This window comes from Prinia subflava, chromosome 6 (assembly GCF_021018805.1).
Source record: "Prinia subflava isolate CZ2003 ecotype Zambia chromosome 6, Cam_Psub_1.2, whole genome shotgun sequence".
In the NCBI taxonomy this organism is placed as follows: Eukaryota; Metazoa; Chordata; class Aves; order Passeriformes; family Cisticolidae; genus Prinia; species Prinia subflava.
The window spans coordinates 18,217,399-18,244,090 of record NC_086252.1 but is presented as its reverse complement, the minus strand read 5'-3'; the positions used below and the strand labels follow the sequence as shown (position 1 = coordinate 18,244,090).

Sequence of the window (26,692 nt, the reverse complement as noted above, 5' to 3'; positions counted from 1 at the left end):
ACTACTGACATAAGTGTATCTTGTCAATAGGGAAGGGTTTACAATTTGACAATTTTGCATGAATAAAAAGGAACAACAGAAAGTTTTAAAAGACAAGCTGACAGGAACAAAAGGTGATATGTCAATGCCCTAGCAAAAGGCCAAAAATGCCACCTAAAATTTAGCACCTTGATGTTAAATAAATACTTCATTTATATTCTCTCTCCATTGCTCCATGTGTAATGAACAAAAGCAATTCAGATTAATAGAGATCATTTCATCAGTACCTCATTGCACTTCCCAAAAGCCACTAATGACCCTTCCTCTCCCTTCTATAAAGCTCAGTGGGAGTTTTGCCACAACACTCACGGGAGTTAGAGGTATCTCAATTCTCAGCTCTGTTGTGAGAGGTATGAAAATGGTTCACAACTGCAACACATTGCTGGAAGCTTAGGCCACAAGATGGTGTTCTGAATGCACATTAGAATCCAAACCAGCAGATCCCAAAACACCTTAATAATGACTGATTCATCTAAACTTTAACACCTCTTTTCCACATTTTTCTGAAACTTTGATGTCTCTCAGTGTTATTATTCACTAACTTCAAACAACTTTTGTAAGTAAAGCACACTAAAAATGGAAAAAGGCATAGAACTTAGAAAAATGGGATCATAATAAAATAACAAAATTGCACATAACAGTTGCCTCTACAGAAAGAGCTCCATGGGAATGTCACAGCATTTGTATTTACTAACCTGTTGTAATCCAGTGGGCTGTGTTTACTTTTCTGTGTTTGCCTTCCAACACCAATGAAACTCTTCCCTCATGAATAAACTTCTTCACTGAACACTTGCTCTCTGACTCCCAAGTGCTGTTTTCTCCAGCTGAGATGAGTAGCTGGTGTGAAAAGCTTTAAGGAACAGCAAGAGTTTGAGACATCAAAGCTGCTGCTATCCTCTTTCACCAATAAAATATTTAATTTTGGCTACTTCAGCAAAAGTGCCTTCAGTAACTATCAGTGGCTTCATTCATTCATGTGTTACTAACACTGAAAGACATTTCTGGGTTTTTTACCCAAGAAACAGGTGTGCTATAAAATGCAGATTGAGACAACCAAAAACTAACTACTCTGAAAACAGTTTAGGTTAGCTAAAACTTTTTTACTTCTGTAAATCCTGTTTCTAAAAGAGCACTAGTGTTGGCAACTTCTCATATCTTCTATCATATAAAAAATAGAACACTCAGTCAGGATTTTGAGGGTATTTGAAATCACACATTTTGTCCCCTATTTCCCCCTTCAGAGTGCCATCTCTGAGAATTTGCCCCCCTTTCTCCCATCCCTGGGGTTTCAGGTTGGAAATTTCAATAAATCAGTTGTCCTTCACTTCCTTTTCTTCCATTAAGCCATCAAAACTCATTTTCCTAATTCAGGCAACCCCCAACACGTTTAAAACATGTAAATCTAATTGTAATAAATACAAAAAGCAAAAAAGGTGAATGCTATAGAATACAAACCTGACAGGGTAATTACTTTATCCTGAAGAGAGGATTACTTGGCACCAGGTCACAAACTCAGTGCAGACACCAAAGTGAGACTGCAACAGTTGGGGACAGACTCAAGAACTTAAGTCTTCACTGTAACACCTTCACTGAAAATCCAAGTTCATTTCATTTCAAGGTTCAAGTTCTTCTGCTCCCTGTTTCAGGGCAGTCAAAGGCAATTCAGCTTTGATCCAAAAACCTTATGCTGTCACAGAATATACAAGCTGAGGAGAAAAAGGACTAAAACAGCTGTAGAGCTTTTGGTCTGAAGCATTCTGTGCAGAGCTCAGAACCTGAGGCTATTAAAATCAGTCTGCACAGGAAGAGACAGCTTGACTCACATGCTTATACTTAAATGTTCTTTCCAGGTAACTTTGAAACGAATTCCGCTGTACGAAAGCCACTTTTTCCAAACAGCCACAATATGATAATGGGATAATTTTCATTAATCAAATTTCAACTACTGCAAACAAACTGTTTTGAAAAGCAGAATCTTTCTCCTCAATAACTGCTAATTACAGCCAGAACATCCTAGCTTTCCTTGGCTCAAGTGAACATACACATTGCTTTTCTGACAATCAATGCATCATAGACTGCACTATGTTCCTAAGTCCACTACTTTTTTAAAAATACAAGACATAAAATTGTATTTAATTGTGTATACAGCTTAAATATATTATCCCAGTACACAGCAACATTTCAGAAATTTTATTAAACAGAATATATTAGTGCAGAAGAAAAGTTCCACTGGGTAACAGCTGCCGCCTTTTCTAGGGTTCCAAGAAATTGTTGTCTTTTAAATATAAAAAATGTTCTTAAAAATTCTGAATGCATAGACTTTGCTGGACATTTTCTGTTCCTTCTTCTAGGTCTATTTTGAAAATCTCTGCATAAGCTCATTTCAATTTCTAAAAATACATATAATTATACTCACAAGTCTGAAATCTTGGCACTTCTCTATTTCTAAACATAAGCTTCCAGTTAATCACATAACTGTACAATATCAGCCTGAGATAGTAAAGATGCCCCTGTAAGAAAAAAAAAAGAGTAAAAACGGTTTTGCTTTTCAGTGCTTGATGCATGATAATTAATACCCATTTTGTTCTAGAAATGCACGAAATACAGAAAAACCTGTAAGTTTATACAGACAAACTGAGCAGAGATGCATGTGCCTTGGTATAACAAGGCACATACTTGCTGGTATCAAGATGATCTGTGGTGGAGTAAGCTGAATGAAAGAAACAAACTTCAGAGCAGAAAGGGAGGCAGAAGTAGCAGCTTTTGGGGGTTTAAAGAGAATCCTTTGTATGAATAAAATCCCATGGATTGGCATCAATCTGCAAGTATTTTCCATCATTCTGAAGATTTTTATCCTTCTTCTTTTTCCAAATAAATGAAAAATGCCAAAAAATACCAAAGAAATTACCCTAAACACAGCTAACCAAAAAAACCCACAACAAACCCCAAAAAAACCAACAAACCTACCACCAAAAAAAAAAGAAAAAGAAGAAATCTTTTTAAGAAAATAAAATTTAAAAAAACCCAGAACAAATACTCAATATCAGACGTTCTGAGTTTTTTTTCTTTTCATTTTCTTTTATTCCTTCCCACACAAAATCCTTTGCCACTGTTGATCAAAAGTTAGGAAAGGTTTGAATTTTTTAAGGGTTCTTTTTATGATGAGTACACTATGAACAGTAAAAAACATCATCCTACCCTTAGAGCTATCTTTTCCTTAACATTGTGCGAGATGTAGTAAATATTTACATCCTCATGCTTCACTCTACTCCCCTGTATAATGATATGCTGCCATACCTACACTGTCTTTATCTAACGTCTGATTCATTAATGATTGTAAGGAACACTGAGAAGCTCACTTAAAAGCATAATATCAGAAACAGCTTTTGCAAGTAGCATCATAAATGAAGTGTCATTATAATAAAATTCAACTTTTCTATAAGAAAGGGTACAATTACATTCATATGTATTTCCTACACACTAGAAAGAATGATATTGAAGTTTCTAATCAACAAAAATGCACTGATATCCATGTTTAGGTACAAAAGGGATCATTCAGTAATGATTCTATTTTTAACATCTCATATTTATGAACTGGAAGCCAAATACAAGAACAGGTTTAAGCTGATCCTTAGCAGACACCAGGCCACTAAGGGTTACAATCTGCATCTCTGCTTTGTTCCTGCTCTCCTATGCCAAGGTGCAACAGAGAGGCCTAGCTCCAGGTGATTCCATGTGCCATATGTGCTGCATTTCCTGCACACTCTAGGAGATGGGAACAGTATTTCCAGCTTTACAGCTAGTCTGTTTTTCTTGCTTTTTTGCCATTTTAAGCCTGCTGTCTCCTGTTATTTATACATTTTATTTAATATGTGCTTTTTCTCTTTTTTTTTTCCCCCAAATACCAAGGACAACTAAAAACATACAACAGACAGGCACAGCAGGGAGAATGGAAGTTTGAGCTCAAAGACACGCAGCCAAATTCAGCCCTTTGGAGAATCTGCTCACAGAAGCATGAAATTTTCACAGATGTCTGAGTAGTGCAAGGATAGCATGACTGACATGTTCTGCTGTCTTTGCTATCCAGAATATTTCTGTGGATGGCTCTAGATGTGGGAGGGGCTTCCCTTTCATGGCTTTTGAAAAAAGAAATCCACATAGCCATTTCCAAAGGAAGAAGACATACTAAACTTGCTGACCCACATGCCAAGCTTTAGCCTCTCTGAGTGGTCCTACTGGCTTTGAAGGGGCCATTCATATGGAAAGTTACATTATTTAGCACAGGCTCAGTTGTGTGGCTGGATTTTAGGATGGATGCCAGCTTTGCTGAGGCACCTCAGACTGATCAACAGCTCTGCCGTGGAGGGGCAACAATGGACACAGAAGGCAGAGACACTGTGGGTCACACTGCAGCTGTGCTCCAGAGAGCTCCAAGAGCAGTGATGCTGGCATGGGAAGAAAAGAGCAGGGAGACAGGACCATTCAGACAACAGGTTTGGGGCTATTAGAGCTGCCATGCAGCACATCTCTACTGCAAGAACACCCCAGTGCAAGGGGGAGCTCCTCATACATAGACTCCTCATGGAGCAAGCCTACTCACCCAGGTTTGCAGAGGCACTAAGATGGCAATCACTGGCAGTAAAAAAAGACATTTTTACATTTTACAGTAATTGTCCTCCTTCCAATTGGCATTTGGAGTGATGATGGTTTAAACACTGCCAGGAACAATAGAAAAATAGGATAAATCCAATGCTACACATTAATCAGTTCTCAGATTAATGTGGAAATTAAAAGTCTACTAAAGCAACAAGCGTTAGTATTTTTCATTTGTTTCAAGTACTGTGATCCAGATTTTGCCCTCTCCAAATGTCTCTATCGCTTAAAAAAAAACAATCCCAAAACACTTTAAAATAGATTCCATGCAGAAGTGTATTTTTAGCAACAGTCAACAACAACAGGGCTCAGGGTCAACAGTTTTAATTCAAAAAACACTACTTGCAACAAAACAGTATACTTAACATCACAACTATTTCTATGTTCTGGTCTGAAAGACTGTCTTCTGACAACATTCATATAATAAAATAATAGTGAATCATTAAACACAAGGGCTGATTCTCATCTCACAAGAATTGATGGCAAATTTGGTGGCTGAAGTTTGAGAACAATCACATTCCATTTATATCTAACATATATAACATGGGTATGGAGAGGGTCAGTGTGTTTGTTGTCGTTTTGTGTTCTTTTCTCCCCCACAGGAAAAAGATCTGGCAGCCTACATCTGTTTCACAGTAAAAATGAGGTATTAATACTATCCAGTAATTCAGCTGCTTCCTAGCCTTTGGGCAAACTTTGGTGAAGAGAGCAGATTCCCTGTTTTCATACTTGTTAATCTGTCAGCTTCCTCTTCTGGAATTTACATGAGAATATATTCGTTTTCATGCAAGTTAAAGTCTAGTCAGGTTTTTTTTTTTTTTTCAAATAGCTTACTGGAGTAATAATTATCATCTGGCTGTAAAGCTACACCCTGCACTATGAATTAGGTGCTGTCTCCTTAGTAAAGAAAATATGGTAAACCAATATCATAATTGCACAAACTGGAATCCAGGTACAATTCCAGATGCTTACACTGAATGCTGATCACTGGGGGGAAAATGAAATCTTTCAAATAATGTAGTAAAAACTCACAGCAACACTAGAAAAATTATAAAAACTTATAAATAAACTAAAAACCAACTGATTTATGTTCTGAACTCAGTTGCCCCCAAAAGATGAGAAAGAGCTATCTTGTTGTAGCAACCTACACTGAGACAGAAAATATGCTTTCTGAAATGCCAGATGAAACCCAGAAAATGATTTTTTCTATTTCTCCTGGGAGACTTTTTGAATTATCAAGGAAGAAACCCAGTAGGAAGCTTTTTAACATGCCATTTTTACCAATTTTATCTGCTTTTGGAGTGAAACTGCTGTCCTTGGCTGCCTTGATTTCAACCACTCCTGACTCTCCTTTTGCCAGGTACCCATCATTCTTTCAGTGCATCAGCACAGGTCAAAAGATGAAGACATGCTTACATTCACTGCTCCCACACTCACAGTTCAGAGCAGGCTAAGGGAATGCAACATTTGTACTGCCAGGGTGCTGGAAAAGGGCCTTTATGTGAATGAAATGCAAGTCTTCAAGCCTAGGGGAGACTTCAATAGTGGCGACACCTTTCAGCTACCCTTCATGTGTCTTCTCAACCCATGGACTGAACTCCCAAGGTCTTGTCCCAGCACGCACAGGGCTCAGTGTAACCCTGGAGCTCGCTGCCTGAGGACAGCTGTTTCAAGATGCGAGTCAGGAGATGCAAGTGACTCTGACACAGCAATAGATCCTGAAAGCCAAAGGTTCACTCTTTCAGTTGAATGGATGAAAAACTCTTCTTGAAACCAGGACTACGGGTAACCTAAGACATTTCTTAAAGAAAAAGTAGAGCTTGTGAAATATATTCTGGGATACCCACAGTTAATTGTTCAACAAGAGGTTCTAACACTGTTCAGAGATGATCTACATGGTTCAGAATAAAACGTAATATGCTCCTCCTAAAAGATGTTGTCAGCATATGGTACATTTTTATTACAATTGCTCATGATAAAACACACTATTTAATTACTAACATGAAAGTGATTCTAGCGCAAAGGAAGAAGGTGAAACGAGACCTCTCTGCCTTTTCAACAGTTAATACACTTGTGCACGTAAAAATACAATACTTTCTCAAATGCATTTTTCATAGTGCATTGCATTTCCTTGGATCTGTGGATGTAATTTCTCTGTTGATGTCCCTGGATATGATGCAATACCTAAAGCAATATATGACCACAATGTACAATTTTTAAAAATCTAGACTTCTTAGGATGTTGGTCAAGAGGAGAAGACCTGTGATTTTGTGCCCAACTTGACACTCCATTAAATGGCACATGCCTAAGTGCTCAACTTCTAAAACATACTATCTTTCCTAAGACATTTCATGTTGAACTTCTAAGATAAGACAACTATTTCCAAAATGCTGAATTAACATTTCTACAAAGTTGTGTATAATATGGAACTTTATATTTTTAACCAGACAACCAAACTTCAAATCATCCATTCTTCAGGTACTGTAACAAAGTAATTGTCAAAATAAGCAAACTTAAACAGAACGTAATGACAGAAAACCAAATATTTTTTGATGCTGCCAGGTTTTTAATAAAATAGAGCACAAGTCAGAATTTGTGACAAACGTATTTTTAGCACGCACCTTAGAATTGACAAACTATAAGTGAATATGGCCATTCAATATTTATATGCACTATCAAAGAAGCAATTGAACATAATGTGAATTTTCCTTACCCTGACTGAAAACTCTTGTATCAGGACAAACATATCCACTGGGAAAGCGGCATTATTTGGAAAGAGGCCAGATCAGACAGATGGCAGAGAAAAGGGAATCAGTGAAATGCTCAGTGTTGAAAAGTTTCAGTAGCAATGTAACATGTGAAATGACAAAGAAATTGGTCAGTCTCTTAGTCTTCTGATATTACTAAAACCAAAAAATGGTATAGCGTAAGCAAAACATTTTTCTAAATTAAATGTAAATGTTAATATAACTATAAATATGAATATACAAACAAATAAATATAAACATCTGTGGTTTTGAAAAAATTATCCAAAATATTCAGTGAAATAAGATATCAAACAGTAAATCTTTCTCTATACATGTAATCTAAAATATATCCCTGTGTTTTCCAAATAGTATGCAGTGTACAAAAAATGCATGTCACTTAGTTACCTTAACTTTTAACATTAGTTTTTGAAACTAGGGTAATTTGATTCTTATCATTTTTACGAACTGCATGACCACCAGTAAGTTTCAAATTGATAGCTTTGATAAAAACATGACAGATTTAGTTCAGGTGCATGATCAATAGGCTATGCCCATCAAGCTATTGCTCTTTCTTTGATGTAGTGCTGCTCACAAAAACCACACACAAAAAAAGACAGACACGATCTACTTTCATGTTCCATGCACTGAGCTTAGGGATGTCCAGTGCAACCCCCAAAGTAAAGATTTAACCAGATCTAATTAAGCTATTCAACAAATATTCAAGCAGATCTGCTTCTGTTTCAAACACACAAAATGTTGACTTGGCACCATCATCCAGCCACTTTTACTCCTCACTTGAATAGCTCTGGAAGACTGATAATTTGGGAATGAAGCTCTACTACATCTGCATCCATAGTGATCGTGGAGATAGGTGGCAGTGAAGAGTGCAACAAGCACTTGCTGACACACTGGGAGCAATCCTGGTGAACTACAGCAAAACCAGTTATCATTTACAGACCCTCTGAGCAGTTCAAGGAAAGTATTTCAGATAGCCACACGATTAGGGGTTCTGTAAACATTTTTGTATTAAACACAAGACATGTACCTGTACATACTCTCTGTATCTGCTCCTATCCTGCTCAAAGACATGGACAACATGGATCCCACTGTGCCAGTCATCATGCTATACAACTATTTTCATTTGTGCTGCCACAAATAAAGAATTAAATATAAAAGTGGTACCTCTGGCATGAAATCTAGCTTTTGTTGTCAAGATTATTTCCTTGCCCAGTGACATAAAAGTGATCAGTATGCCATTATGTGGATAAAACAATTAAAAAGTTTCTCAGAACTAACTCTGTCATCTTGGACAGCAAAATTACTGCTGCAAGGAGCCACCAGCACATTTGTTTTCATTATAATCAAATGCACCATCCTCATCAAAATGATAATTTGACAGGGATTTTTTTGTTCAACTCATGACAATTTCTCCATGTCAGTATTTATTATCTTACTGTCATGAAAGCTCCTATGCAGACTGCCACTTCATTATCCATACATGAGTTTAAAGCAGTAGTTTGCCTGATCAGAAGTGCCAAGCAGTTTATCATTTTGTATTTTCCAAAATTATTGGGTTTTTCTCTTAGAAAGCAATCTGTACTGAATGTTTCCTTAAAATATTAGATAGCCAATGCTTCTACTGGATTAGTACAGTTCATTGGAGTACAGTGCTATTGTTTCAATTAAACATATCTGGGAATAAAAATTTTGACTAGTTGTAATGAAAACAACTATTAATTCTCAACCATATTTTCTATTTAATACCTCTGTAAATTCTCAGATGTAATCGTTTTTGTCCACTAATAAAATATAACCTGGAAAATAGTGGATTCATTATTAACAAAACACCAAAGTTAATAAGTGCTGAGTCTTGGCAAAAATCTGAACATTTTACATGTTACTCTGGAAAAATAACAAAGGCACAACAAAATTTACCAACAAGGGTATAGCCATGCAACGATATACAGAAGACTATTTTAGTGATGAGTATTAAATTTATGAGGGAATTGGATTTCTGGCTGCAGTTTGTTTCTTAAAATGTTAAGATATTCTGTCTGTAAAAAGCCTTCTTATATTCTCTGTAGAACATTTTCCTAACCATCATCAACCCTCAATATGTTCACCTTTGTATGATGCTGGTATGTATTTTGTAAACTTGTTTGTATATCTTCTGTCTGAATTTTGTCTGAGCTACACCATCTGAGTTGACCTCAGGAGTCAGCAACACTCTTTTTGAAAGACTCTGGTCTTTCTTGACTGGGATTTACCACTTTTGTTTATTTCTAATATCTGCCTGCCTTTGCAGGAACTCTGCAGATAAATTCCTGTGACTATGCCCTCCAGTTTGCCAGCTTTCTGTCAGTTGTTTTGTTTCCTTGTGTTCCTCTGCATGTGAAGTCTCTAACCTTACACCTGCATTGTATTTTCTTTTGGGTTCTGTCTTTGGTTAGTGTTTCCTCCAGCCCCAGATATCACCTCTTTTGACTTCAAAAATGAATCCCTCTAGTGCACACATGCCAACACAAAATACTTCAGTTCCCTAACACCTGTATCTTTCAGTACACACATTCTCATCCTTTCTCTGACAGCTCTCTCTGGATCACTAGCTGAATACCATTGTGGCTGAAACAGAGCTGTTACTTTCCTCACCCTTCTGTCTCTCCAAGCTAAATCTGCACAAGGTCTCCTGTCAACACAGCCATCCAGCCAATTCCTCAAACACACAATTCAGATATCTTCAACTTAAACTTCTCTATAAGTCCTCTCCTAATAGCTATATGCAATAATTATAAAGCCTTGCTGCTTAGTGCATGCGGTAAAGTCCAACCATCCACATAGATAAAAGTCTCCTCCAAGCTCTTACCATCTTGGTTTGATCCAGTTCTGCCAAATGCCATCCTGTTGCATGGTCAAATAGTGAAATATATATCTTAGCTACACTTCTCTTCATGCTGAGGAGGAGATTTTCAGAAATAATTGTGCAGGATCATGTTATCTCCAAATCTTTCCTTCAAACTTCCTTTGTGGTTGGTGGTTGTTGTGGGGTTTTTTATTTGTTTTGGTTTTTTTCACCACTGTGTCAATTAAATGCTGAGAAAACTGCTGTGCTATGCTCCCAGACCTGCACTTCCATTGGGTCTTCTGCTTCCTGGTTACACCTGCACTGCAAGGTCTCTGGAGCAGAGCCAGCTTCTTGTGTTTGTGCAGTGCCACCCACAGCAAAGCCCATTTTATGACTAGGACTTCTGGAGGACATCGACCAGTTCTGCAAACCACAGCAAAGTATCACTGTGGTAAGAGCAGCTGTCTCTGTCAGCATAACTTTCCTTGCTGCAGAAGGGAGAGAAACCCCAGCAGACCCTTCTTCCCACACTTGTCTGCTGCAGCTTCTCTTAACAAAACCGTCCCTGCTTGACTTGGAGGCAGTTTCTCCAAGGGACACATCAGTGTCTCACCTTTGAAGCCTGTCTAGCAACCAGCCAGCTCTTTCCTCCTCATCTGAGAAAGAACAAGGTAAAGCTTTAAGGGACAGAGCAAACAAAAACTGTCAAAGCAAGCAGGGTTAGATCTAGAACCTACTATATTTAAAGGGAATGCTAAATTTACTGTAATGGGCTTTGACAAAAGTCCCCTGTAACAAAGAAAAACAGAAATTGGCCGAGGCACCTCAGTAAGGGGCAGAGCTCTTTTCCAGTCCCACCACTGCGTTCTCCAGCCGTTCCCAGCCACCTGCTGGCAGTTCACACTCCCTCTCCAGGCCGACTTCCTGCAAAACTAACATATTCCAGCTGTCCTGCAGTCCCAGACCTTAACCCTTGCTTCCCCTTATTGAATACTCACTGTCTCCCTCTGCATCCTCCTTTTCCAAAGGAATGGCGTGTCATGGTCTTTATGTAACTCTGTGATGAGGCCTAAGAGGAAAGGTGAACTGTTTAGATTGCAGAGTAAAATAAACAAATAAATAAGCCCCAAACTGGGATCTTCTTCCTTAGAATTCAAGGATGGGAATTCTGGATCGGTGAATAAGATAAAAATAACGATCTCTTCTGGATGTGAATATTTTGCAATCACTCGGTATTTTAATTCTAATGAGAACATAAAAATAAATTATAAACAGGCCTTAAGAATTTCCCTTTCAAATTTATATCTCAGGAAAAAATTATTCATTGCCAACCAAGTTTTATATATATATTCTATCCATACTTTTCATATATGTATGGATATAAGTGTCCTTATTCTAGTTCTGTAGGAAAACTGCTTCTTTGATAAATGTACAAAAAGCCTCAGTACCGTTGCCATGTGTTACTGGTCATCACGAGAACAAAGTCATGGAAAAACCCCTACAGTTCCTTTTTAAAAACAAAAGAAAGCCTTACTTTGACTTCAGTAAAATAAACAAAGAATATTATGAGAATTTCATATGTGTCTTCTTGTCGTACTCATAACCAGACACAGTATCAAGGATGAGTACTTGTTCTTCCGCTCCATCTGTGGTTCCCTCCTATTAGGGGAAGGGTAAATAAGTTCTTGCTACCATTAATTCTTCAAGACAATTGCTTTACTTTGCTCCTTTTCAAAAGGTGTTTTCACACTCTCAAGTACTGTGTGTGGCCAGCCATTGTACCTGTTTCAGTTCAAGTGGAATCTGTCAGTAAGTCAGAGCAGGGACATAATTTAGGTTCTAAAACGTGAATCTGGGAGACGATGGGGGTGAAATACATTTCTGAAAGAAACCTCTCAGCAGCAGGAGGTCTACAATGATGCACAGACATGAGGCTAACACGGTAGAATGCACTCAAACCCACCTTGCACTCCAGCTGTTCACATATAAGAATGAACTCAGTCTGCATGTTGTGTCTGTTTTGTGACAGGACAAAGTCATCAGGTGATATACCTTATTGCAGGACCAAGGTCCTCTCAAACCCTCACACATGGAAAGAAGCCCTTGGGGCTGAGGTGAAAATATCCATGAGGGATAGCTTTGGACCTTATTGGGGGTATTTACATAAGGCAAGCCAGCTGTTAAAACAAGAAAGCTGATGCAGCGCTCTCTTATGAGGACTGAGTTTGAGAAACAGCTTCATTTATTAGGAACAGCAAGGTTTTGTTAATCATCACACATCCTAACAGGAGGCTAAAGTGCACCAGGCCTACACCTGATCTTTCACGTAGTTGAGAGTCCTTATCAACCAATAACATAAAAATGATTGGAATAACAGTTTTTATCACAGAGAATAAAGTGACAAAATTCATTCCAATTCTAACTTTTTTACTTGTATACAGCAATAGATATGTACATTCTCAATGTTTAAAAATATTTTTTACTTATTTGTAAGGGAATCAGAAACTGTACAGCATGAAAAGCAATTAGAGCATTGTATATCCATAGGAAGTACTTCAACAGATAGATATAGAAAAGAAGAATAAAATGAATTATCCTAAAGCATGCAGAAATTGGTTCAGAAATGTTTCAAAATTTTTCAATTGATTTCTAAAGGCAAATATGTGAAATCCTATGCAAACAACAAAAAAATCCTGTGGATGAGGACTAATCTTCTCTACTGAACCTCTATCCAGAGGTTTTTCTCTGCTCTTAAGAAAGCTAAACAATGAGATATAGAATATAATTTGGATATTTATTTCTAGAACACGTATAAATCCTTGGTTCCTTTTGCCTTTTATAATTTGTGGAGTTTAGATCTTGCCTCTTAAGTTGTCTAAATTAAGAGTCCATCTGAAACTTTTCACTGTGATACAAGCACCCTGTGAAACAAGAGAGCCAATAGTGTCTATCAACCTAGAATACAACTGACTTTTGAGGCAGCTAAGATGGCAGACACAAGAAGTTTGGTATGTGCTTCATTTGAAGATGGTAAAATTATACGTCTGAAGAGTGGAAGTTTGAGAAGTATTGATTTTAATTCTGAGTTACAAATCTCTCCAATTTATTTTTGTATTTGACTCTTTAGGGAGACTTACAGGGAAAATGAAAATATGAATTAAAGTCTACTTTAACTTGTTTTTATGTAAAGTGGTATGCTGGTGAAATAGCCTTCAATTGCCACACCTTTAAATGACTGCCAGAGGTCCAAGATATGGGAACACAGGGCAAGAGACATAACTTTGCCTATTTTTTTGAGTAACTATTGACCTTACTCTAATCTGTGTCTATGTCATTAGAAGGATTATATCCTTCTAATATAATGTACAACAATGACGTTTAACAGAGATGCTTTAGCCAGCTCTTGCTAAGCAATGTATCAACTACCAAAAGCACAAGCCAAATAGTCTTTACAAGCTGCTAAGTAAGATGTTTAAATGTATTTAAAATGTCTAGGCTAGCTGGCAATTTTCTGAAGATATTTTTTTATCTTTTTCTTACTCAGCTTCAAATGGTGATTTGGGCAGCTGGAACCTGGGGGCATATTTGCTTCATTACATAGAATATTTTGTCAGCTGGAGCTGATTTTTTGTTAACATACAGATGGACACAGAAAACCTTCAAAGACCTTACAAATATATTTTGTTTTAAATGTAAATACCGCTCTGGTATCATTAATAGCCAAGCTAGCTTGTTTCTCTTAGCATTCTACACCTTACATGACAATAATCTCAGGGCTTTATTTTGCCTGATATAAATTTGCATTAAGCTTGCGGAGGGCTCTTTCTGTCTTTCCTGACTGATTCAGGTTTAATTGGCCTCTAAGGATAGTAAGCTGTTTGAGGGCTCCTTCAGAATCTGTGTTGCTCTGCTTCTTTGCCAAATATTTCTTATTTCATCTAGCAATTTGTTTCTATCAGCCTCTTTTCTCCAGTTTTGCTGCCAAAGCTGCTCCATTTTTTCTCTCATAATGTAAGCATTCCCCTCCCTCACTGTTCTTGGAAGAAACACCATTTTTTAAGCAGCTCCACCTTTTCTTTCAAAGTCTATTACGTTATGTCCTAAAAAAAGATTCAGTAAGAAGATTTTTTTCTGTATGCCTCTACTCCAGCCTAAGTGAATCTGTAATAGATGCGTGGGCTGACCATGCAATTTAACTTCTTTCCAGCAAGGCCAAAATGAGTATGAGGAAGCTGGAACATAATTGAATCTAAATAGAGACAGGATGAAAAAAATAGAAAACCAAAAAACCCTATTATATAAGAAATCAAAAATTATAGACAAAAGTACTCTCTTTCTCTTTCATAATAATCACATATACATCTTGAAACTTTTTTTCCTTCTTTCTAGCAGGGAAGCCTAGGACTCTTGTATGATTTCCTTCAAACTGAGCTAAGAGTTTTGGTATCTTTCTGCATTTTCCTGATTTTTCATTCTGTTCTGTGTGGAAATAAAAGCCTCCATTTCAGCAATATCCTATTTCAATAAAGAGTACGGAATCTATTATTTTCTACCATAATACCTCTAATTGTGCTTTTATAGTTTCAGAAACAGTCCCATTCTGGAACAGTAATTAGCAGATCTCCAATCTGGTAGCTCAGAGTTTTTGGGATGTCTTTGTAGCCCTGCTCCTCTATGCAGCTTTATTTATTAAACAGATTTCCAGCCATAAGGTTTGTAGCAAAGTCATCTCTTTTTTTCATAGGTGGGCACAACTTTCAAATTAATGGTCATTTTATATAGGTGAATACTCAGAGAGCCAAGCTTGGAGTGAGATGGATTCTGATTTTTCACAGATGACACTTGGTTTTTCAGTAGAGCAAACCCCAAATTTTGAACCATGACATCCTCAAATATGGTCACATGTTCATGTCATATTCTGATGTTAAAAGGTCTTTTAAAATGGAAGAGACAACTGCTCCAGAATTTGGTGAAATTCTGCATAGTAACAGCAGAAATTTTATCAAAAGGAATCTAGCAAAAGTCAATAATGCACTGTACAATGTTTTTTATATGTAAGAGCTAAAAATTGCTCTGAAAGGCTAAAACAATATCCTCTTTATACTTTCTACAACAGGAAGAGAGAAAAGACACGACTGTAGAGAGATAAAAGGTGAAATAAATAGAAGGGAAGAGAGGGAAATAAAATGTTAAGACAGAGAGATGACTGTCAGAAACAATGGGCTTCTGATCTAAATGTGGTGGATGCTTCCATTAAAGCAGCTGTCTCAAATTAATAAACACCTTGAATGAAATTCTGCATCTCCTAAATATCCAGCTGGACAAGAATCCACCACAATCCTTGAGATGAAATGAACTTTACAGATGTTTAAGAGTGCCATTAGCACGCCTTCTGTAGTCCTTCTTGAAATGAAAAGAATCAGAGAGACTAGAACTAAAAAGTTTAACAATTCAGTGCAAGTATTTATGCTTACCTGGCTGAAGAGAATCAGAAAAATATACACTCCTAGCTCAGGTACTTGTTTATAGCTTGTCTTGGACCTTTCAGTTTTTCTTCCTTAGCACATACAAAACTTCCATGCTTCAAGAAATAGGGATCTAAGTTAACAAGCAATGATAAACAACGAAGTCCCACATTACCTCACAATCTTCAAACACAGTCCCTGTTTCTCAACCTGCTTTTGGAGTCTTGGGATTGTAAATTCATATTTCACTTGCCTGCTATGCACAAGTCATGTCCACACACTAAATGGACATACCAAAAAGTGTGCCACCAAACAGAAACAAAATGAGAAAAGAGAAAACTTTTGGCCTCTGTAGCATTTTCCAGTTATGCTACTTCAAGTGTTCCTCAGATTAAGCACAGGTTGAAATATGCTCAAAGAGAAATGTCAGTTTAAATTGCAGGGATCACTAACATGTACTGAACACTGCATTTGAAAAACAAATCACATTTTGCATGCACACACCAGTCTTTAAACATTCGGATTGCAAACTGTTTATATTTGACATGCCAAGTGTTGGGGGGAGGGTTGGTGTTAATTTTTTAATAACTTAGATAACTATTAATTTTTTAAAAAAATTTTGTAATCCTTAACAGCTGTTTACATGCTCTGGTTCTGAAATCTATCATCTTCTTGCAGTATTTGGTACTCAATTTTAAAACTAGTCTGTTTCTAAAGAATGAGAAAAGTAATGAACATTGAGAGAAAATTTAGAGCCATTACTCAAAATAATAAGTTTTTCACCTGACTTACTTTTTGTGGCAGAATGCTGAATTGAGCTTTAATGTGGCAATGCCTTTACAACTTTTGTCACAAAACTTACCAAAACAAAATACTATAACTTGAGTGTAAGCAATAAATTATTTATGAATTTGTAAATCTCATTATATATTTTTATAGAAGTGACACTTTTCTCTACTTGTATAGGCTCTATTGCGTGAAATTATATAGATGGGATAATGCAGTCTTGAATAAATTTTGACACCTATGCAAGGACTGGACAAGAGATATTCAAAAATAGCTTTTTTTACCTTAACATTCCCATATGTAAAGATCCCTTGAAGTGACATCAGGCCAGCTAATTCTGCCCCCTTTTCAGGTGTTCAGCATTCAAGAACAGGGTCCTCGGTTTGTTTTTTCACACACTATCTCACTCATAAGCAGAACAGAACAAAGTTTTGACAATTTCTACCCCAAAGCTCTCTGCCTTCCAGAAACAGACAGGAAACATCTGCTGCTCTTGCTTGAAGAGGCAGGAGGAACAAAGAGCCTTCTAAGAAATTTGGAGAGCTGCAGGAGAGACAAGTATTAAGGGAGGCTGAAAACAAGGGCAGTGAAGGGATTTACACTGGAAAGTGACAGTTCACCTCCCTTACTCTGCTCCTGAAGTTTGAGCTCTCCATGATTATTCCCACTCACCAGTGTTCAGTATTGTACATGTACTGAACAGGAAAACTGTAAAATTTGCCACATCCTTCAATCTTCCTGCATTTGAAATACTTTTTTATAGCTACTTCTTCCTCTGAGGGCTGTTGAGACTTTCGGGGAATTTGGAAAACACCCCTCACTCCAAATCTCAGATGAGCAAATACAAAATTGGTCACATAAAAAGCTAATTAGCACAACTGAAAATTGAACTATTTTAATTCTTCAGGTAAATACTGACTGGGAAGGTAATTTTTTAAGGAAATGTAAGAAAAGACCTCAAATGACATTATGAATTAATCTAGTTTTAAAAGATGGGTTATTTGCAGAAAGGACTTGAGTAACACATTCAAAAGTATTTCAAGCTGTCAAATAATTATGTGTTTGGGACACATTACATGTAGTAAAAACAGCTACAAATGTACACAGAAAAATTCTGATTAAATCCCACTATCTCAGATGGCAGCTTTGACACAGATAACCCCAGCCAGAACTGATGAAAGTCAGGAGCACAAGGCTGTGACTGCCTACGACACTGCCTCACGTCTCACTGGCACGGCAGCACGCTGGCCAACCATCGTCAAAAACAAAGGCTGCCAATGGCACACGGTTGTACCCCTGCCCATGCCTGCTCCCTGCTTGCCCTCTTCCTTCTCAGCAGGTCCTGGGCAGCCCTCGGGGATGGCCCCTAAAGCAATAATGTCACCCAAACTGTGCCCAGGCCTGTGGAGATGGGGCTCTGTGGGGCCTGGACCGTCCTGGGGAGGCTGCACGGAGACCTCCACATGGAGACCAGCCCTCAGCACAGCAGGGAAACCAGGCCTGTGGGCTGGGCAACAGAAATAACCTTGGCCTCACACCATAAATACAACCAACATGGAAAAGAGGTGCAGAAGTGAAGATGTGAGCAAACCTGATGCTGCCACAGGACCAATCCATTCTACTGTAATTAGTTCCTAAGACAGACACAACATCCTTGTTCTTCAAATGAAAGGCTTCAGCCAAAACATGGCTCAAGCTTCAATGCATATCTGTTTTTCTCCATCATAAAACACCTACAGTAGAGCTCATTTCCAGACACAAGTTTCATTAGTCCTCAAGCAACAGTGCATATTATGGCAAATCTCAGTCTAGCATGTGGGCTTCTACTAGGATTACAGTATGCATGACCCAGCAGGAAAATTACAAGATAGAGAGGTGCACAGGTCAGTGAAGAACCAAAAGGCAGTAAGCACTGCTATGAAAGCATCATGGATGTCAAAAAGGTCTATGCATCTCTCAATTGTTTTTTTAATCCCCTTTCATTGTTTTATTGCATCTTGTCTCATGCCTCAACAGCCCCCCCCAAATGGCTGCAATCACACTTGTCTGGAACCCATACTCCAGGTTTCACTGGAACACCACGGATTAGGATCCATAAACTATATTAACTCTTACTATTGTGTGTCTCCACAGCATTCTGCAACCCTACTCCAAGTCACTTTTCCAACCCACCTGCTCCTACCCCTTTCCCACCATCCTCACTTTGTCCTCATGTTCACAAGTCTTCCTCCCAGCCTACAAGAGCACTCTTTTCTTACCTGCTTGTTCTGTGTCTGCTACAAGCTGCTTTTTACCAGGTCACGTACCTCAGGTCTTCTTACCCACTCCCCCATGCTGCTCTTGAAAAGTATGGCAAAGTGCTGCCAATACAGCCCTGTGTCTGTTTTAACCACATTTGAACATTACATGTTTCTTTAGGCAAGGCTATAGCTGAGGTCCCAACAGGGAGCCAATGTTTACATGCTAAGGGATACAGCTGTGCCAGATCAGCTTGTGCTCAACACCTCTGAAACAGGCAAAGAATACCATCAGAAGTAGCAGGAGCTCAGAAAAGTAGAAGGTCCCAGTGCAGGTTGCAGCCAAGCTAATGTAAGACATAGCTACTGTCCTTTCAGGAGCCATCATTTTCACCACTAAACCTTCCAGCAAGTACTTCTGTAATACTAGAATCTGAGTCTAGTACCTTCTTCTAGGGTGAAGAATGGCTGACAGAATAAAAGAAAAATCTCCAAAACCACAATGGCAGAAACAGTAAGACTGTTTTATGTTCTACAGTTTTCTCAATGTACTGATAATGATTCATGCAGTAGCCTAGACAGAGGACAAAAATCACGAATCAATTTAAGCAGTAAATGCAGAACAGTCCCAGCTAATATCATCACGATGTCACCACCACAGGGTAATCACATGCACAGAATCCCATTGATTTTCCCTGCAAACCCGATGTCTTTTCTTCAGATAGCAGCAACATAATGGAGCAGACTGTTACATTCTCCAGTGTTTGTCTGACAAATCAAAACATGTCCTGATGGAAGAAAAACATCCAGTTAGGAAGCAACTGTCATGACGTAGCCATTTGTGGTGTTTGTGCACAAATGATAAAATTCTGTGAATACCTTATACAAAGGAGTAGGTTCCATAGAAACAGGAGGGGGAACTTAAAAATATGGGTAGGTGGGTTATTTGGCACATGTGAAAGTTTGGGACTCGTTTAGATAATGTAAAATTTCAGTGATATTTTGTCCATGCCTGGTACCCAACTCAACCATCTCTGATGGTTCTTTCCTTGTCAGGGGTCACAAGATTCTTACCTGAAAAGCCATTACAGAGAAAGGTGTGCTTGATTATGTGATACCACTTACCAATTAATTTTTGCTGTTTGAAAATTATTTGCTATGGTGATCTGTCAGCCGGTAATACTTGCAAAAGTAATGTTCTTCAACATGTTTTGTGGAAAATGCAGCTATGTTGCAAGATATATACAGAAGTCAATTTTGTTGTATCTGTAGACATGCCAGGAGCATGGTCAAGATTTGAACTTTTGGAGGCCGTAAGAAAAGCAGTGCTCAAACAACAAATAGTTCTAAATCTTGCTTTGGAATCTTTTCCTAGTGGTGTCCATTTCACAGTGAGCTCAAAATCTGTGTAACTGAGTCTTCTGACAGAACAGAATGCACAGCTGGGGAAGAAAGGTTATTTCCTTGCAGGTAATTTTCAGAGCATTCTTCTGCCAACTCAGCATTAATAAGGCTTGAGAAGGGCACCAACTTGTCCAAACAGAGGCTTGTACAGTGTCAAGATGCCAAAGTGAGCTCTGGAATTACAGAGACTCTGTTTTGAGTCAGAAATGGCTTTTTTTCCTTAGTTCCAATATGAAAGAAGGAATTGTATGTAAAATGGTTTGTAAATAACGCTTCCTTTTGATACATTCTTTTAGAAACTAGAGCACAGAACAACCTGATGCCAACCACTAGCACCACACTGTTGTGCAAAATAGCTACTATTCCTGTCCAGTTAAGTCAGCCATGTCATCTTCTGCCCTTTTTTTACAGTCCATGCTCTACAAACCTGGTGTTAATGGTAGTGGTAAAAATCTGGAGGAAAGACAGCCAGCTGCTCATTAGTTCTTCACCTGAAGAAGCCAAGAACCACTCTTGACAGGTGGCTATTAGCTCCATTCCTTCATTCCCCAGCATCCAGAACAACTTGTGAGAGAACACATCAGAACTTTCCTGAGGCCATTGGCAAGGCTTATCTTACTGATTCCAGCTGCTCAAAATGCCTAAAACCAACGCCTGATACTTCTTTTTCAGACAAGCCCCAAAAAGTGCTCTGCAGAGTCCCTTGCCAGAGGAAAATCTGCATCATCAGACCAGAAATCCAGCTCCTCACAAGTCTTTCAGTGATGATGATACTGTCCTTAGTCATATTGCTCCTTGACCTGGTAAGTAACAATGATTAAAAGCTCTTGTTCTCTGTGAGAATCAGTGTTAGTTTTCAACTGGCAAGGATCAAACCATCAGTTCATTCAGGCAGGAACACAATACTGAGATTATAGCAAGTGTATGTACAATCCTTGTAATTAATGAAAGCTGAACCACTGAAATTGGTAACACAGGATGCTCTCAAACTCATGCTCTCTTCCAGACCCAGTTTTAAGGTCCTCTTAATTAGTCATTACTAATGCAAGAGAGAAAAAACAACCAAGGATCTAATGGCTACCATACCAAGAAACCACATAAGCCTGACATGAAAATAAGTATGAAAAATGATACAGACTGTACCAGTAAGAAGCAAGAACCACATCAAGCAACCATTGTCAGGAACCCATGAAGAACTGGAAAGCATTCTACAAAATGCACACTTTTGTCTTGGTATCACATGGATGCCTAGAGAACCAGAAAAGCAGCCATGAAGTAGCAACAATCCTAGATACAACCAAAGATCCTTGGGCTCATGAACCTTCACCCTGGAATTGAGCAGGGAGCTTTCAGAAATTACTATCCCATAACATAAACACTGTGGCGTGAGCCATTAGGTAGACAGCCCTTAGGCCCCAGGCTTTCCACGAGACTTCCAGAATTCCCTTCTTCCAAAACATCTACCTTCTGAAGCTTAACAACGTATCTTTTTATAAAATGTGCTACCTAAACACTAATTGAAGTAACCACTTGATGTAGAGAGCATAAAAGCTCTGATATAATGCAATCTTATCTTCAGCAATGAGACATCAAAACCCATGACACCAAAACACCTTCATCCCCAGATGAACATCAGTGAAAGCATCATTCCATAAAACTTGTGAAAAGCAGTTCGAATAAGGAAATAGCCCTCTTCTCTCCCACTTAAAATAATGCACTACTACAGCTACTGATTGCTAAGAGATGAGAAACAGAACCTAAGTATTAGAAATACACTAATATGCTCTATATACTAAAAAAGGCTTTTGAAAACCAAGCCCATTCACCTGCCTAAAGGAAGAGGATTCAGAGTATGCTAACACATTGACAACATCCATGGAACACTGCAAGTCTGAGCAGAACTGTCTTCCCTCAAGCTGCTGTTCTCATCCCAACCAATTTCATCCTCTCCTTTTATTAAACAGATAATTAAACTGATGGTGAATTAACTTCCTTTTCTCTGTACCTGTCAATTCCTGTTGCTCTGAATCTCTAAAAGATTTGCATTAATTTTTTTTCCACCTAACTGCAAATTCAGAAAATCTTTCCTACATGACTTCCAGTTCTCATTTTCTAGGCTGAACTTTGCCTGGTTTATCCCAAATGGTCTGTCCTCTGTCATTTGATACTCCAAAACTTTAGACTTCACAAATAAAAGCTTTTCCCTTCCATTAGAGCATTATATACAGCCATTACTCTCTTTAACCTCACAGTTCTCACTTGGTCATAGCTCCTTATCAATACTCCATGTATTGTACATGTGTCAGAGGACTTAAACCTATGGGATGGGGCCTACATACTCTTCATGTCCTGCTCAGCATGGGAGCAAAATAATCCCCCTACACCAACACAGCACATTGTATCCACTCACATACAGATGGGGGATTGTGAGCAAGGAGGTGGAAAATTACCATCTCTGTGGCCACAGGGAAAGAAAACACCGTTCCTGCTTCCCACCACCTACTGCAAAATAATGAAACATCTCAGGCTATCAAGACATAATTATGAAATTACACCTTGTTAGTTAACAAGAAGCACAGTAAACTCAAGTCAAAAGAAAAAAAAAATAGTGTTTTATTAACTACCACACTGTTATAATACACTTTAAACGTACAATAAGGTAGCCTTTAAATTTGAGGTGGTTTTAAGAATAACAAATGAACAGATTTCCAAATGTTTGTAAATAGGTGAACTGCAGTAATTATTGTTGTACATTTTTTGAAAATGGTATAGCACTTACAGACTGGCTATATAACTTCATTTTGTACATTTTCTATAATTGAAAATATAAACAGTAATTAAAAAATAAAAAGAAAATTCAGCATAATAAAAAACATATATGTTTATCAGTTAAATGTACTGGATACATACAATTTTTAAGGGAAGAAGCAAAAAAGGAAAGATGGCTGATATTTAAATGCAGATTGACTAACCAAAAACTAAACAACAAACAAATAAAAACCTCATAACCCCCCTAGTTCACTATGACTATATCCATATGTTTGGGAGTACTGTCAATATGGAAGTGATTTTTCTTTTGTATTTGCATATGTTATATTTTACTGGTAATTTACATGATGGCTTTTAAGGCCCTGGCATACAGATGTTTTTTTGGAAAAAGGTTTGATAAAAATCACTGCTGAGACGCAATACACCTTATTTTTGGTCCTCCAATGTTCAAAAGAAGGGATATACTTCACTATAACATCTGCCTTACCACCCAAATGCTTCAACCTATACATATTTATTTTTCTTAACATTTTAAGCTTTTTAAACATTGGTTATATTGCCCACCTTGGTTATTGAAAGAATATTAACAAGACATCATTTTGGCAAATTAAATCTTAAACATGGCTTTTCAATAGGATTTAAAAGGTGACTATCCCTAGAGTTCCATGTTAAAATGTAGTTTGCAAAATCTTACAAGAGTAATGCTTAAAATATTGTACATAGTTAACCTAATTAAAATAATTAGCTTCAAAATGACAAGTTGATGAGCTAAGTAAAGCCTACACTATGTAACATTTGCTTGGAAACTTGATTTGTCAGTTATGCATAATAAAAATTCCAGTCATCAAGAAAATTACAAAATTTCTTTTATCATAATGTGATTTCTTTTCACCCATCAACTTCTTTTATCTTACAATAGATAAATACCAACATGTTCTCATTTTTTTTACACTAAACCACACAGGATTGATGCATTTGGTTAGACTACCATTTCCATCGTTAAATTCTTTTTTTTTTTTTTTTAATATAACTTGGTAAAATTTCTTCTCTTCTAGATTCCAAAAGTACCTACAAAACCCATGCAATTTTACCATTTTAATATACTATGGAATATCATACAAAGTAAGGCATTTCAGTGTCATGTATAACCAAGTTACTGTCAATCCAAAAATTTTTGCACATCAATAAAAAGATATCTAAGAACTTAGGAACAATATTCTTCTCACTACTGTATAAAAATAACCACAATTAATAGGTATCTTGTGTAATATTTACTCCATTGTCTCGTTTCCCGAAACTGTGACAAGCTGTAAAGGTATTTCAGTGTTGGTAAGAATATCCTGATTGCTGGTGCCAGATGTATTAACAGTTCCTATTCCTGAAACAGAACCTTGTTGAATATTTGCAAGGATAAGTGTTGTTCCTCCTGCAGTAATCAAAGTATCATCAGATGTTGCTTCTACTGATGCCAGCACTGTACTGCTAGAGTGAATACCTTTTTTATTCTGGTGTGTTTTAATGTGTTTGGCAAGATGGTCACTTCTCATAAAGCGTTTTGAACATTCCGGACAGACAAATTTCTTCTCACCTGTCAAAGAAGAACAAAAATGTTCACGAACACTAAAAATTAAAATTAAACTTACTGCTTTTTGGAGTCAGAATTCTAACAAGAATTATACTGAGGAAGAATGCGATCCAACATGATAAACTTGTGTGTTACATTTCTTGACACCCTTACAAATCCTTCAGGTAGGAACTGATTTAATTTTCTGTGTCACTGAGTTTGGAGACATCTTTCAGGCATGCTAGAGAATATGGCCATCTCATATCCCCAGGCCGCTAGGTTTCACTGCATTTACTACCAATAAATAACTTCTAAGAGGAGAACAAAGCCTACCAAATGGTGGACAGGGAAGACTGTGTGACCTGGAGCAGAATCACACTTGAGACTGACACACAAGATCATGGGGTAATTCAGATTTGAAAGGACCTCTGAATGTCTGTGTTCTGATCTCTTTCTAAGCAGTCACCTATGAGGTCAGATCTGGTTACTGAGGAATTTATCAGGTTTTCTGGAAAACCTTTAAGGACGGAGACTGCAGGAACTCCATGGGCATCCTCTTCCAGTGCCTGGCTATTCCCACAATTAAAAAGGTTTTATTTATAGCTGTTCTGAACCCTTCTTATGTCAACATACAACTGCTGTCTATTATCCTTCAAACAATACACCATCAGGGAAAGTAACTGCATTCTTAAGGGTGACCTTTGCAGGTAACTACAGAACTACTACTAAGCTCCCCCCTGCCATTACTGTTCTCTTTGTGCATCTGTGTCCTACAGCCTTTCCTTGTAATGCAAATTTTCCAGCTTCCCAATCACCTTGGTCACTCATTATGAACTCAACCCTGTCATCAATGTCTTTCTTATATTAGGTGCTGAAAACTAGTTGCCATATTCTATATGCAGTGTAACCAGAAGAGGGGAATAATTCCTGTGACCAGGGTCTTTGCTCCCATTGATACAGCTCTGGGCATCGCTGCTGCTGGCCCTTGATCATGCTCCATGTGTCTATCAAGACTCCTGGGTACTTTTCAGTAGAGCTGTTTCCAACCTCTCCATGCTTAGCCTGAGTTACTGTAAGTGTTAATTCCATGCCAAGTGCAGAAGTTTGTGACTACTCTTACTGAATTTCCTGGGATTCCTGTTAACTCATTCCTTCAGCCTCTGTCCCTCAGAACAGCAGCCTTGCCATCAAGTGCCCTGACTGGTCACCCCAGTTTGGGGTCATCCACAAACCTAAGAAGGTTAACAGAAGAACTCTGTTGATTCCTCCAGGTCAATGATAAAGATTTTAAAAGAGGTCAAAGGACAGATCCCTGCAGTTCTCTACTTTTTACTGGTAGGCAGTTCCACTAGGAGCTATTAACCATACCCTCTGAACTGGACCATTCAACTCGCCTTTTTTTAAAAACCATCAGCCTGTCCACCCAGAAAAACTGTAACATCCCAGCTTGGATTTAGCATCCAAAATGCCTACACAAAAGCACACCATTAGGGGCAACACAGCGTATTTTTCACAGACATCCAAAGACATTTTTCTAAGCAATGTAAGTGCTGATACGCACAAAAATTATTTATCTGTGGGTTTTTCAAATACTATGATTTTAAAAGGTAAACACTCTATTGAATGCAAATATGGATTTAGTTTGTAAGAAAACAGATAAAATAGACAACAGATTTTAAACTATCTGCTCCTTGATAAGGTGGAATATCTACATTAATTTCTTTTCTTTTTTATAGACAGAAGGAGAAATGTGAACCTGATTGGTGGTCTAATCATGAAACTAGAAGATGTAGAATGATGCACCATCACATGCTCTTCTTTGATTTAAGGAATGATATCTAATCCCCAGGCCATCCAGTCCTCTTTTTTTCTTATTGAAGTTTTAAGCTAGCAAAACAGTTATAATCTGGTTCAAACAAATGAAATGTTAGCCTGAATCAAAGTATTCTGATTAAGCTACATTAAACATTCGCTTAAATGTCAGTTTTGAATCAAGAGGTGGCTGTTTTATCTCCTCAGACCTACCAAAGATCCCAAAGTGTGTAAGTATCAATAAGATTTAGGTGATTTTAGAAAAATCACACTGCATTAAAATCAATCCAGTTCACAGATCTGTTCTCCTCTTAAAAGCTACTTATCCAAGCTCAGTCCACAGCACTGCTTTAGTCAAATACACCAGAATCAAA

The 26,692-nt window shown here is 37.8% G+C and overlaps 1 protein-coding gene and 2 long non-coding RNA genes across 4 annotated transcripts in view; 1 reads left to right on the top strand and 2 right to left on the bottom strand.

The window, feature by feature from the left end:
* Nucleotides 1-1,501: 1,501 nt before the first annotated feature.
* On the bottom strand, nt 1,502-11,164 carry LOC134552139 (uncharacterized). The gene is made up of 3 exons (XR_010080775.1): nt 11,106-11,164; nt 2,456-2,549; nt 1,502-1,676 (listed from the first exon to the last, which is right to left on the bottom strand). It is a non-coding gene; the product is annotated as an uncharacterized LOC134552139 (long non-coding RNA).
* On the top strand, nt 10,269-26,692 carry LOC134552138 (uncharacterized). The gene is made up of 3 exons (XR_010080774.1): nt 10,269-10,732; nt 20,846-20,976; nt 26,243-26,692. It is a non-coding gene; the product is annotated as an uncharacterized LOC134552138 (long non-coding RNA).
* Nucleotides 22,763-26,692, bottom strand: part of SP3 (Sp3 transcription factor) — a 40,534-nt gene continuing 36,604 nt past the window's right edge. For both annotated transcript variants that reach the window (XM_063400498.1, XM_063400497.1), the window contains one exon: nt 22,763-24,530. In XM_063400498.1, the coding sequence (XP_063256568.1) occupies nt 24,214-24,530 (317 nt within the window). In that variant the 3' untranslated portion in view covers nt 22,763-24,213. The remainder of the gene's footprint in view (nt 24,531-26,692) is intronic.